This window comes from Oryza brachyantha, chromosome 1 (genome assembly GCF_000231095.2).
Source record: "Oryza brachyantha chromosome 1, ObraRS2, whole genome shotgun sequence".
In the NCBI taxonomy this organism is placed as follows: domain Eukaryota; kingdom Viridiplantae; phylum Streptophyta; class Magnoliopsida; order Poales; family Poaceae; genus Oryza; species Oryza brachyantha.
The window spans coordinates 19,955,634-19,970,369 of NC_023163.2; the positions used below are offsets into that span (position 1 = coordinate 19,955,634).

The window sequence follows — 14,736 nt, forward strand, 5'->3', positions numbered from 1 at the left end:
CGTTGGTGTCAAACTCAGTCTCTAGGGTTGAAAGTAATTCGGATAATTTCCACTCGACTGGATCATTTTTCAGATTCGGATAGCTTCGGTCGGATAGTTGCAGAAATTTTCGGATTTGGAATCGGATTCGGATATTTTTTCGATACGGAAACGAATACGGTACGGGTGATATCCGTCGGATAGTATCCGGATTTTTTTCCAGATATTCGGACATATGCATTAACCATTCAATCAAATCAGCTCAACCTAAAGAAGTATATCCCAACGGCCAAACTAGTGTTAACCTTAGCTGGTTCTGATTAACTGGCTTCAAGTGGTCTAGGTGTCCACGACCATACAACCGCAACGGATATTTCTTTTTATGATATTTGTAATTACTTATATTTAAATTTTTTTGATAAGTTATATACTTATATTAAAAAATAACAAGTTATATTTCTTCAATGATACGTGAAGGTTAGTTTAAGAGGTTTTTATGTTCTGATTAATATTCGTCACCGTATTTGTTTCGATCCGTATTCACTACGTATCTGTATTCGATAATATTCGATTCCGCTTTCATATCCGAGTTTCCGATTCTGATTTTGATTCCGAAAAAAATATGAAAACGAATATGACAGAGCTATTTTTTGACCGTATTTGATCCGTTTTTATCCCTAGTCTATATATAATGCAGGAGTAGACCAGTTTTGAATTAGTTTTAGTAACATTTATAGAAATATTTCTCCTACTTGTTGGAGCAATTTACCCAAACTTACTTTTTTTAAAGGACAAAAATATGTCATCAAACCCATAAACCAACGTTGATTTATGGGATTTCTCAAATTAGCATATTTTAAATCTCTATTTCAACTGCAAAGACTTCATGTAAAGATTTCTTCATCCTGTCAAATATCTATGTTTATTTGCTTATTCTTAATTTATACACTATATTAGCACCACCTATTTATGTTCCTGGATAAAAAATAGCCTGTCATTACGAGAGCATGTGTTCTAGGCGTTTTCCCTATGAGATGGGCATCCCTCGAATAATGGTGTTTTAGTTGGGCCCGGTGGAAACGTGGGTACGACTGGTGGGTGAGCGGGGCAACGTGCCCGATAGTTTTAAGTCCGAGTCACGCTGTCACTCGCTGCTTCGGTACATGTGTCCCCGCCAGAGCGGTTCTACGCGTCCACCCGCTCCTCCCATGAGGGCCAGGGGCCAGCTTAGTAGCCCAGTCATGTGGGTGACGCGGTGGCCACTCCGCCCCCGTGGGCCCACCAACCCGGGTTGGGAAAATTCTCCACGGCGTACACGCACGCAGGAAAGACCCTCGGCGCCGTGGCATCCCAGGCCGGGCTGCATGAGGATTTAGCTTAAGTAAAACCAGATAGTTAACTGTGTGATAATATAGTAGATATGAATTTAAAAAATTTATCTACTATATAATTTTTTATGTGTTTATATATTTTTCTGTCTTTATCAATTATTTGTATGTCATGAATAATTAGGTTGTATGGTGTGTCTTTTGTGAAAAAGATATAATTTACACTCTTAATGAATCATCTAAAGACTAAAAATAATTAAGATGACGTGAAGAGATGCAATTTACAATCTTAACGTATCGTCCTAAGGCTAAAAATAATTAAGATGACGTGACTTAATTTATATCTTTGATGTAGCATCCTAAGACTAAAAATAATTGAGATGGTGCGGTTTAATTTACACCTTGATTTATCATCATAAGACTAAAAATAATTGAAGTAATACGGTATGAGAGAAGAGAGAATACTGTAAATTTAGAAAGTAGGGATCAATTGGCTGCCTGACTCTACTGCCCTACTAGTATGGGTGGTTTTGCTGATAATGTTTCATGTTTGTACCTTTTCCCAACGTTTCATCAGCAACGACATTGAATATATGGTTATAATACCGCTTGCCTTTCGTTTCCGCTGGTTATTAAAATTCCATGTGTTGATACAATGCAAGGGGCTTCCACCTGTTCGTGATATTAGTCGTGTGGACCATGTCTCCCGGCTGCAATTTGCAAAAAAAGTGTGTCCTTGTAGTGACAAATACGAACTGGCATTCCGCATTAGAGTTCCTGTATGTAGGAGTATTCCTCTGGAAGTTTTGGATACACGTAGATCGCAAACACGCATGACGACTGGAGTGTGAGTCCGTGGCTTATCCTGCGTGCTTGATTTTGGAGGCACGCTTGATCGATTTTGTACAAGTAAAATATGAGAAACTTTGGCCATAACAAGGTAAAAGATTATTTAATTTTGTAATTATTATTTAATATATAAGCAACGAAATAAACTACTATAAATTTAAAATTTTAATTTAAAAAATATAAGATGATGAACACAAATTTTCTGCAAAAGACGGATCGTTTAACATCTTTTAAAAATATATATGAAAATCAATGAAATATTAATAATTATCAGATGAAAGAATGCCGTTTTTTAATCACCGCGTGCCATGCAACTTGAGATGCAGGGCAAGGCGGGCCACGTAATGCTGTTTTTTTTATCACCAGCTGGACGCGCGTGCAGCTGCATCGCGATCTGGCTGCCGCCGAAGCCACGTATCCCGCTACTCGCGTGCGTACGTGTTGCCTTCGTGTGGGGCCCAGAGACTAGAGAAGAGCCAACGACAAGGCGCCAGCTCGCGGGCCTCCACGTATCAGCTTATCCTGTACTGTCGTCGCCTGACAGGCTCACATACCCGATCGGTGAAGGACACCTGGTAATGCTGCGCGCACTCCACGGCAGGATTTTTTTCCCCCTACTGTTCTAATATTGATTAGCACGGCTAAAACCATAACCGAGAGTTTAGGTTCCGAAGAGAGACGAACACAAAAGAAATTTTCCAATAGATTGGATCCTAGGTTAAGAATTCCTAAGAAATTTTTAAGAGATTTGGAATATGCATCCATTTGTTCCGAAAGGGCCATATAGGATATTTTCTATAGTAATTCTGGACCTTTAAGTTCTCCTAAAAAGGAGCCTTTATTTTCATCCGTGTTTAATGCTCTATTTAGGTGTCCAAAAATTCGATGTAATGTTTTTTAAAAACTTTTTTGAACTGAACGGGGAAAATCGTGAGACGAATCTTTTAAACCTAATTAGTGTATGATTAGTCATAAATGCTACAGTAACCCATATGTGCTAATGACGAATTGATTAGCTCAAAAGATTTGTCTCGAAGTTTCTTGGCGGAATATGTAATTTGTTTTGTAATTAGACTACGTTTAATACTTCAAATGTGTGTTCGTATATCTTATATGATGTTTTTTTAAAAGATTTTCAAACTAAACTGGGCCTAAGATTACCACGACGTGATGTAACCGGGATAAATTACAGTGAATACAGTTGAAGATTCCGTAGAAGTATCGAAGTCTGGCCGATGTGATCAGCTGGACCTTTGGCTGTAGGGGTCTTAATAGCCTAGAGCTGTACCCCTAGAATATATTATGTCGTAAGATTCTTCGGTCTAACTAAATTTATATGGTGTATACATATGCAGCGATATTAGAGGATCTGAACAAGTTAAATATAGTTTTAGCTTCCTTTCTATTGATCTTTGCCATAAATTTCAGAGGGTCTTCGTGGGGCTCTAATGACTTAAACGGGGATAGCGGGAGCTCGAGCCCCTGTCGCCCCGTGCCAAATCTGCCACTGTATATATGTTAAATATATTAATATTCATATGAAATCTTGATAAGACAAAAAGTCTTATATAATAAATAAATGAATATATATATGACAAATAAACACTGGTAGTAAATTGGAGTATTGAAGTTATCCTCGTGTAGTTATCATGATCTAACATTTTGTATAGATATGCTATTAGAAGAACAACGAATGAACGTGCAAATAGAAAATAGAGGGCATTCAGGATGCCACTGCAATTGTCTAAGCGGCTCGTGGCTCAGCATGACCACCACAAAGTTCACGCACTTTTTTGAGTGTTTCTTCACCTACCTATTCATTGCCCCAATATGAATTAAAAGTGTTGAATTAATTTGATATTTACAAATAGGTATCGTGGTCATATTTATCCAAATTATGGCCGATTTGGTCGAGACTGTCAGGAAATTTTACAGAATATAATGGTCGAGATACGGGAGAACAGAGAGGTAAAAATTGGAGAATGACGTTTTTGGCCACACGTATATGCCATTTCGTGCTGTTCATCTCCACCGGAGTCCGTCCATCTTTCATCAGGCTCACTAAACTCCAAGCCCAATGCCCCACGTACCTCATTTTGCCGGTTACCGGAAAGCTTATCCGTGTCACGTGGAACGTGCCGGATACTTAATTATGCATTATCGTTTTCTTTTGCCTCCGTTCATTTTCGGTTATCTAGCTGGACTACTAACGTCGATAATGTTACTGCCCCCATTTGTATCTACTTAGACCAGGGTATAACAGTAAGTCTATAATCTAGCTATAAGCATATTTTAAAATGTAAGAGGGGAGAGAGAAAAGAGATGTGCTACTAATTTATAGTCAGCTGCACACGGACTTCAAGACAAAATATGTGTATGACATATGAGACTATGTATTGATATTTTGTAGGTAACTATTATATAAGTTGGCTATTAGATTGACTATAAATGAATTAGAGTTAGCAGTTGGCTATACTATTGAACTTGCTGTTAGTACATACTCTTCTTTTCTCCGCTTAATTTAACCGCCGACTTCGACAGAAGGGTTATTCATTTAAGTGAGACAGCCTCGATTTTGGCATAGCATGAATCTAATGTTTCTAGTTTCTTATCCTGCCATTAATAAAAATCACATATCTATCCACACCGCCAGAGTTTTTTTTTTTGTTACTGTAACATACCTATCACTTTCCACTAACAGCACAAATAGACGATTGTTTGTGACAACCAGAGAACTGAGATTTTGTACTTAAGAATGCCCACCTTACATGGTGAACGGTGGAGTTATAGAAAGACTTCAATGTTTACCTCCCACCGCCACCACCTATAGGTATTCTTTTCCTAACTACTCTTATCATTAAGAATTTATATGTGTATGACCTGTCTTATTATATATAAACATAGTTATACATACTTGTACTCATGACTTGATAGATAAGTATGTCACTAGAAGGGTCTAGGTCCGTGAAACCGTGATTATCGCGACAATTATCACAACTATCACGCATATCGCGAGGGGACGACTTTGGTTTGTGGCATTAGGGTCCGACAAAAGGATGTGAATCAATTGAAAGATGTCGCAAAATGATTTAAGTTGAGTTAAATTGAAAAAAGTAATTAGATAGCATGACACGTGATAAGAGCCGATTATCCCGGAGATCGCTCCTGCCGCCACAGTTTTGTCATCATATCACACGATTATCATGTTGTTCTCCCTGAAAATCACACACTGTAAACATGCCCTGATTATTGTAGGAAATCATATGATTATCATGCCAATCTGCGCGGTATCCCTTCCAAAACCATGATGATTTTGTTCAAAAAAATTTGGATTCAAATTTGCACGTTTTTAGCACGATTATCGCGTTCACGCCGTGCAACAATTTTGGCTTCCTTCGTGATAAACTAATCTCTGGTCACTACTACCTAAATCATCTTCGCATACAATTAAAGTTGATTTTCTCGTATGAGTGAATGGGTCGACTACGACAGAGGATATGTGAAATTTCAAACGGTTGCCTGACCAGATGTGAAAAGTGATCTTCGTAAGTGGCCCTTTAAGACAGCCGGATGCAAAAACCCCTTTTCACATGTAGTTGGGTAACACCACCCAGTCGCGCTAAGTTTTCTTGGCGAAAACAAAACAAAAATCACATTTGGTCCTGCATCAAATTTGGCCCCAATGGACATAGATCTAATACCAAAACTAACCTTAGATTCCTAATCAAATTCATAAAATTTACAACACATTCACAAATTTCCAACTATATATGGGCCTTTCAAGCAATACTAACCAAATATGGACATCGAGCTCACCACATAATGGAGAAGTTGGTCAAGGTTGTGGGCATCAAGGAGTTCACGATCACCATGGCCTCCACAAGGATGGCAATGCCTCTTAAGGCCGCGTTCGTTGGCACACGTCAGTTAACTTAGGTCTCTCGTTTTCCGCGCGCACGCTTCTCGAACTGTTAAACGGTGTATTTTTTATAAAAAATTTTTTATAGGAAAGTTGTTTAAAAAATCATATTAATCTATTTTATATTTTTTAATAATTAAGAATTAATTAATCATGTACTAATCTATTACTCCGTTTTCCGCGCTGGGTAAGTTATCTTACCCCATCCTCTATCGAACGTGGCCTTAACACCCTCCACAAGAAGAGTGGATCTAACATCGTGATGTCCAAAACCTTCTCCCAGACTCTACCAGCACGGATCGGTGACATGAGAGGTGAAGTAGGAGAGAGTGGTGGTGGAGCGCTAGATGTCACTGAGCTGCCATCTCCCTATGGCTAGTCGTCACCGATATAGTGGCGACAGGGTTGGAGAGCTCCAATAGGGAGGAAGCGCTGATGTGCTAGAAGGAGATGACTGACATGAGTGAGGAAGAGGGACCTAAGCTATCGACAGTCGTCCTGCTCCCATGGTCTGCAACAGCTGAATCCATTATTCCTAGACCCATCGCCACTTGACTTGGTACTCCCCATCCTATGTCATTGTTGTTGAAGAACAATGCCATTGCCACTGCATAATCATAGTTGTGTGCTCTTGCTGCTCCTCTCATACTATGCTTATGCCTTGGATGTGCATGCTAGTGTAGGGTGAGATTATTTTCTTAGTACATGGTCATGTGTTTTAGCTAGGACCTAAAGGTATAGAGGGTCAAGTGGGCCACCTAGGTCGATCAAATCTACATGTTGGGCAGGGCCGGGTCTACCCACGGACTGCATTAATGGCCTAGGCACACCAATAACACTCGGGCCAGCCCGAAGGCACAACATCTCATCATGCTTCTCTATGGAATAAGTCTGTTTTGCCTCCCTCATCTCTTTGGGTTATGTCTTATGTGGCCAAAATAAGTATATTTTTCATCCTTCTTCTTTGGGTCGCTAAAATAAGTCTATTTTGCATCTCTCCTCTCTTTGAGCCATGACTTATATACCTAAAATAAGTCTATTTTGGACCCCTCAACTATTTTTCTTGCTCATTGGAGCGTGTAGTGTCGGACCGACCCATCGTGTTGAGGCATCGACCCAGGGACAACCTCATCTATCGAGACGGGCCAGCACGGGTTCGACACCAGTCATGTCATGCCATGCTTAAGCCGGCCAAATGATGGTCTCATAGGTCATCAGCCTTATGGCCATCTATACCTAAAGGCTTATATGCATGTAAGACCTGGTATGACGTCTCAAAGAGAGTTAAGACACTAGGAAAAGAGCAACGCTTAAGTTGGTCATTTGATCATAATACCCCACAAAACCATCACACGGAATGAAAACATAATGCTAGAATGTGGTGTACCACGCATGTTGTTGGGAATGGGACATGTTTTTAGTACAATACTAGTAACCGCTCAATCCATTACCTGGGTTAGATTTTTTGATTCTTTTACCATTTTTCTCTAGTATCATTTTTATCATAATCGAGATATTATAAGTTATCATTTATATTCTAAAGTATCATCTTAGTATTAGTCGTCACCGATAGGGTATCAGCTGATACCATCCAAGTTCCAGTTGGTACCAATCAATTATCAGCTGTACCATTGTTTGTCGTATCAGATCTGACACCGCCAAGGTATCTTGTCTGGTACATTGTAGGAATCATCCCGTTGGAATGGGATAACCCCTTTAAAATAATTATTGATAGTCAGAATCTTAGCGCTCCTTTGGAATGTATGATTGTCAAAACAAATGAATAGAGAAATATGCAAGATTTGAGTAGGCTGTCAACCCAAATCCCATGGATTAGAAAATACAAAAAACTGTAGAAATAACGGTTTGGATCGAGAATAGGAAAAACATAGAAATTGGAAGAGAGATATAAACAAATGATTTTTTCCTAGAGGTTAACTCATGTTGACTCCAAAATTTCTATGTTTTGAGGCATTCCTAAGGAATTTCAGAGGAATTTTGAAGAGTTATTTCTTTGCTCCAAAGGGTCATATAGGATTTTATTCGTAGGAATTTAATCTTTCAAAATTCTTTTGTTCCAAACAAGTCCTCATAAGTTTTACCAAATTTTATCCTAAACGATAAATATTTTTAACTGAAGGGAGTATTAAACGTAACCCTTATATTAAGCCGATGCACAATATAACTGGATTCGGGTAAAATACAAAGCTTGTGTAGGGTTTTCCCCTTTTGAAATAAACCTAACATACTAACCGAGGTGGACATTCGTTGGTTTTTTTAGGGAAGAACGAAACAACATATTTACAAACAAAAATTAGTTTGTGAATAAAAGTTTTATATACATGTTCTTAGCAATGTAAATGCAAAAACTGAAAATAAACTAAGAAGGAAAAAAACTCAAAATCAACCCTCAATATAAGGTCAAAAATTTAAATCTTAACTTATAAACATAGAGATTTTTTTAGAGAAAAATAAGCATAGACATAAGCGGACATCAAGTTGCCAAACTGAAATGATTATTTTTTAAAATCTTTACTAAACTGCACCGAACACAAATGCTTATTTTTAGTAAATCTTTACTAAACCGCACCTATCAAGGTGTGTGGTAAGCGGTAAACAGTGGCACAAGTTTTAACGAAAAAGCAGCTGTCGACAAAAGCCATAGCGTCATAGACAGCGACCAGAAACGAGAGAGAACGGAGACCACGGATCCATGGACCGGGTCCACGGAATGATATCTCACGCGACACGGACGGGCAGCGGCAACCAAGGGCCGGCACGTTGCCCCGCGCGGCTAGACTAGTCCCACGACTCCTCCCTCATCGACCACTCCCGTGGACTCCCCCCCCCCACCCCCTCTCCCTCCCCCTCCCCGAGGCGGTGGTGGTCGCCGGAGCGCAGCAGCACAAAGCCGCGAGGGCCGTAGGGGGTACGCCGCCCCGCCAGCCCGCCAAGATGAACGACGCCGATGTCGCCAAGCAGATCCAGCAGATGGTGCGGTTCATCCGCCAGGAGGCCGAGGAGAAGGCCAGCGAGATCTCCGTCTCCGCCGAGGAGGTCAGTACAAGCTCCCCCCCTCCCCCCGCGAGTGTCGAAGTCCGCGGCTGCTTTGGTCTGTAGTGCTTCATACCCGGCCGATCTGCCCGATTCCCCCGTGATCTCGAAGCATCGGGAGCTAGAAGGCGCCCGCCTTGCCTCCGAGCTGTTCGACTGATTTGGCCTAAGGTTTCGATTTCTAGATCGAGGAATTTGTAGCCAACGGGACCGGGATCCCAACTTCCGAGGTAGATCGACAAGAGATGGGATCCGGGATATGTCGCTTTGGCCGATCTCGGTGTATGGATCTAGAAACCTCCAGATCACGTGTTTCTAAACACACTAATGAAGCTCTTCTGTTTACTTGGGCAAGGAAGCACTGCTACACTACCACTAGATGGTCAATTATGCAATTAGCTTCTTCTCGGACCTAGTTAGCCTGTACCTGAATTGGGGCGTCCATTGTACAAGTAGGATGTGGCTTTTGAGATTGCAATACAAGATGCTACTAGCTCATAGTCACACTAATCTAATCCAAAGGTCTCTAGATGCTTCTAGAGGCAAGATTTGCGCTTGATATAAACTTAAATAGGGTACACTTATCTGTTCATTCTCCCATTTTGCACCTAGCACTATCAAGAAGCTTAACAACGAGAGATGGAAAGAGGTAGCACATGGTTAGAAGAAATCCTTGCAACAACCGACCACCACTTTCATCACTTGACAATTCATGATCTGCAATTCTCCATTGCCATTAGCCAGCCATAAACTTTGATTCCCTTTTTCATCAATGCAATCATAATGGAGATAGAATCCATGAGCACCGTTATTGCTTGCCAGATTGTTGACCATCTTTTGATTGCGCAGCATACTTGCTGAGTTGTTGCTACTGTTATGCTCATTTTACTTGTTTTAGGCTTCTAGCTCATCATTTCAGAAGAATACAAATGATCCTCCTGCATGGTTTGGTCTACCACCCCTTAATGTATCTGACTGGTTATCACATTTGCTAGTAACAAGCATCATAAATTATCCCACTATGTATGGCACCTTTTATTGTATTAAGGTCTAGGGGACATGTTTAATGTGCTTTCTGACTACTGTTCTAGAAGAATGCTTTATTCTTGAAGCAACTGGACAACATCATGTGTGCAACAAAGGAATGTTTCATTTCCATGACTATTAACCTTCTGGAAATGCATGCTTGTTTTGTTTGCATTTCCATGCTTTTCAATCCCACCTTCACTGACTGATAACAGGTACTTGTTTGATGAGTCAGTTTTAAGTAGATTGTTTAGTTTGAGAAATCAAACCATCCAGATGTGTTTATCAATCATGGGATGATCCTTTCATCACCTTCCCACTAATGTGTGCTTTTGAGGGAACAGGTGATGATGGGCAAACCCATTCCATTCCTCAAACCAAATAATTCATATAGGATTGAGTGGTCAATTAGCTCAATTAACCATCCCATTCCCCAAATTAAATGGACCAATATGCCTTTATTGTTAAGTTCCTGCCATATGTTAACTTATTTTTAAAACATTTTTCAGGAGTTCAATATCGAGAAGCTTCAACTTGTTGAAGCTGAGAAAAAGAAGATCAGGCAAGAATATGAACGGAAAGAGAAGCAGGTCGAAGTTCGAAAGAAAATGTGAGGCTTCAATTCCCCAAATTATTTCTGTTTTTCTGTGTTCTCCTTATGGTCCCATCAATAGCATTCCATGTTGAGGATTTTCACAGCATATAGTACATTGCATGCCTCAATACATTTTAGATATAGCTGATTTTCTCATTTGTGTGCAATATTAGCGGTAAAAAAGGCTAGCTATAAACTAGTACTAGCCAAATAGTTAAATTGACAGTAATTATTAATTTGACTGGCCGGTTGTGAGACACTTAAAACTCAAATTTGGATTTGTAGTTCAGTGCAGAAACTTCACTGATGACTTTTAAAGATGAGAGCTCATGTCAAATTATCAATCATGATCTGGATGTAGTAAAAGTCATATATTTATAATCTTAGGATGGAAAGTGTTAGAGAACCATTGGACAAAAAGGTAAGTACAAATTGGCATGCATACTCAAACATTGACACCGTCCATGTACTGATATGGTACTGATTGCTTCTTAGTAGAGGTTTCGTAGAATCCACCTGTATCCATTTCTCTGGGTTTATCCATTTGTTAACAGATGAAACCATGTTTTTTTTTTCTATTATCAGTGAATACTCTATGCAGTTGAATGCTTCTCGCATCAAAGTGCTTCAAGCTCAGGATGATTTGGTTAATTCTATGAAAGAGGATGCTACAAAGCAGCTCCTGCGTGTCAGCCACAGTCATCATGAATACAAGAACCTTTTGAAAGAACTCGTTGTTCAGGTTTGTTTGGAATTTGGAATGCATCATCTTTGAACATCTTAATTCTATATGAGTGATCCTTCTGAGAATTCTGGATTCTAAGAAGGTGCAACAGTTAAGTTTGCTACATGAATCTGGATTATTGGATATTAAAATGTTAAATCACATCATATTTTCATAAACTGCAAAACTGCATGCACAAAGGAGCTTGTGCTAAAAGAACCTTGTTTAATCACATATGCGTAATTATTGCCTTTTCCTTTATGATTTAACCGTTAAACTTCTCTCGTGGACATGTCAATTTAATTGATAGAATTGAGTCTACATTGCTATCTTCTTGTTTGTTTACTATTGTTATTAAAAAAAATCATTAGTCATATTGACTGGAAATACAGGGTTTGCTTCGGTTGAAAGAGCCAGCAGTACTGCTCCGCTGCCGCAAAGAAGACCATCATCACGTGGAATCTGTATTGCATTCAGCAAAGAATGAATATGCGACAAAAACAGAAGTTCATCAACCAGAGATACTTGTTGACCATGATGTGTACCTGCCACCTTCTCCAAGCTCTCATGATTCCCATGAGATGTTTTGGTAATGAATAGTTTCTTACCCTGCAGTCTGCCGGTTTGCTCTATATCTATATCTATATCTATAATATACTAACTGTTTAGCAAATATACTAAAAGAAAGAAACCTATCTACTGGAGTAACAGTGGTCAGTAATCCTACAAACATGTACAGATTGAAAGTCATTGATGTTGATTTTCAAATTGTGTAACCTTACAGTGTTAGTGAGCAGTTTAGTCCCAAAGACTTAACCCTATACCCTGGACAATCAGCTCCTTCACTGGCTATTCGTTTTGGCATACATTTATGACATCTGTTGGACAGTCAATATACTCAATAGTGTAATACTACCGCAATAGGTTAAGCCACAAGTACATCTGTCCACCTTAACAGATTGAATAGGAGAAGTGGGATTCGAAATCCATAGCCTTATTTCAATTTCAGTATAGTCATTGTTCATAATGCATTCTTCTGTTTATGCTAACATACTGTGTTTGTGCAGCTCTGGAGGTGTTGTGCTGGCTTCTCGTGATGGAAAGATTGTGTGTGAGAACACACTTGATGCCAGGCTGGAGGTTGTCTTCCGCAAGAAATTACCAGAGGTGCTTCATTTAACTGTTTTTTAATACACATTTTGTCCCACCAGTTCCAGAGTTTCCACCATGTGCAAAATGTTGATCCCAAGTATCGTTCAGTACCACTTGAACATTTAAACTTAAACATGATTTGCTTGTTCATATTTTAAAATTTCACCGCCTCCCGAATAGGCTACAACACATGCAGAGCAAATGCTTATAGTTTCATATGGAATAATCCTTGCTTTCTCCCCCACTGCGTCACAGATCCGGAAGCTTCTTTTTGGTCAGGCAACGGCGTAATCTGTTCATGTAATTTCAGCTGTGGTACAGCTACTTCTATGTAATTAGCTGCTGGTTCGAACCTGCAGCTGCAAGGAACTCCCACCTGTTTTTGCCAGATTGATTGTTTAAAGTATTCATCCTCTATGTAAACACTGTCTATTTGTTCATTATTATCGCCGAGCACAAACTATTTGCACGCTTGTTTGCTCAGAGGTATAATAATAATAATAAAGGACGGTCAAACCTTCCATTGCTGTGTAAACCGATTTACCTGTATAATTGTGTACCTAACTACTTGCACCCTCGTCTTTTTGTTTTTCTCTATAAGCCAAAATTTAAATTTTCAACCTTAATTTTGAAGATTATTTTTGGGGTTTCTATCTTGGTTTATTTTTAGCATTAGCTTTTATATTGCTAAGTATATATATATTGCTAAGTTTATTTTTATTTATAATTATTTTTTGTTTGTAAATATATTGTCAAACCATCACCCTCCTGGTCTATTTTTATTTCTCTTCCGCAAAGCTTTGTGCAACTCTCATGTACTTAGCTACAGCACTATCGAGTGTCCACAGCTGTTGGTTCTATATGCTGATGCTCCTGCAGCTGTTCCGCAGTTCAACTGCAACAGTCTTGAAGCGGAAGAACTCACGGAGTCGGAAGTTTTACAGGCGCTCTGAATCTCGGGTGAATTTGGTTGGTTAACCGATCGTTTCACCTTCGGTGCCCCATAACGACAGCACCGAGCCATCGGTATATGCAAAGCTGCAACGTGAGATTCCGCTTATCATGTCACCGAAACCGTGAAAACTTGTGAAGTAAGATGCATTTTCGGCTAGAATCCTGCCCGGCAGCCGCGATGAGGTCTAAATAAGAAGAGCTTCAAAATTTTTCTATGTTGTTAAGAGCCAACGCAAAAGTATATACTATATCATTAATATATTATATCATTAATATATGATCATTGTTATACATACATATATAATATATTAGAGTTTATGTTGTAGCTGAATGTATATGTGTAACCTATTTTTCTTCTCAATTTCCCAAATAAGCACATGATGTGATAATAGGTATCTACTTTCTATACTACCACGTATTTTCTAATATAGATAATTCTTTAGAGCAAGTACAATAAGTACAATAAGTGATGTACAAACGAGCCGTAAAATTGACATGTGACATTTATGCATATATGGAGGATACATGAAATGAGAGAAGAAAAACATGCTGCGTATGATAGATGGACTATACATGATGATATAGCATATATGTTTGAATGTAATTATTATATAAGTTGACTCTACTTTAGCTTTTAATAACAAAAAAATTTTAGAGCAGCAGTTACCTTTTCTATTGATCTTAGTCTTATATGCTATTGATATGTGATAATAGGTATCCAGTTTATACACGTATTTCCTGATAGAGAGAATTCTTTATATGCTATTGATATTTTTGACCAGTTTTCTTATATGTCATTAAAAATTGGCTCTTCTTTATGCCATGCTTTAAATATGTCTACTCTATTGTGCTACCAGTGGCAACGAACAGTTAGTTAACCGTTAAGTCAACGAAAAAATAATGCATTTACTCTTTAGAAAAAATATGTATGAAAAATGACACATTTGCTCTTAAGGAAAAAATTATACGTGATTTTTAAAACTTTATTTCTCATATTTTATATATATAGTAATAAATTATTTTATAAATATATAAATTTCAAATTTTGAGTGGCACATAAGAAATCAGTCGATTTCGGATGGCACACGGAGAATACTCTCTTTGGATATCCAGCCCTGGACTCCTGGTAGGCTGGTACGGTGTGGTATGGCTACCA

The 14,736-nt window shown here is 38.9% G+C and overlaps 1 protein-coding gene across 1 annotated transcript; it reads left to right on the top strand.

Moving 5' to 3' along the window:
• The first annotated feature begins 8,861 nt into the window (after positions 1 to 8,861).
• LOC102715984 (V-type proton ATPase subunit E-like) lies at positions 8,862 to 13,161 on the top strand. The gene is made up of 6 exons (XM_006644404.3): positions 8,862 to 9,132; positions 10,665 to 10,765; positions 11,336 to 11,492; positions 11,867 to 12,063; positions 12,542 to 12,641; positions 12,882 to 13,161. The coding sequence occupies exons 1-6, from the start codon at positions 9,031 to 9,033 to the stop codon at positions 12,915 to 12,917; spliced, it is 693 nt and encodes a 230-aa protein (XP_006644467.1). The 5' UTR covers positions 8,862 to 9,030; the 3' UTR covers positions 12,918 to 13,161.
• The last annotated feature ends 1,575 nt before the right edge of the window (positions 13,162 to 14,736 follow it).

Coding starts and splice junctions, on each gene's coding strand:
- LOC102715984 (XM_006644404.3), top strand. CDS start 9,031: ATGAACGACGCCGATGTCGCCAAGCAGATCCAGCAGATGGTGCGGTTC. Junction 9,133..10,664: donor TCTCCGTCTCCGCCGAGGAG/GTCAGTACAAGC, acceptor AACATTTTTCAG/GAGTTCAATATCGAGAAGCT. Junction 10,766..11,335: donor GTCGAAGTTCGAAAGAAAAT/GTGAGGCTTCAA, acceptor TTCTATTATCAG/TGAATACTCTATGCAGTTGA.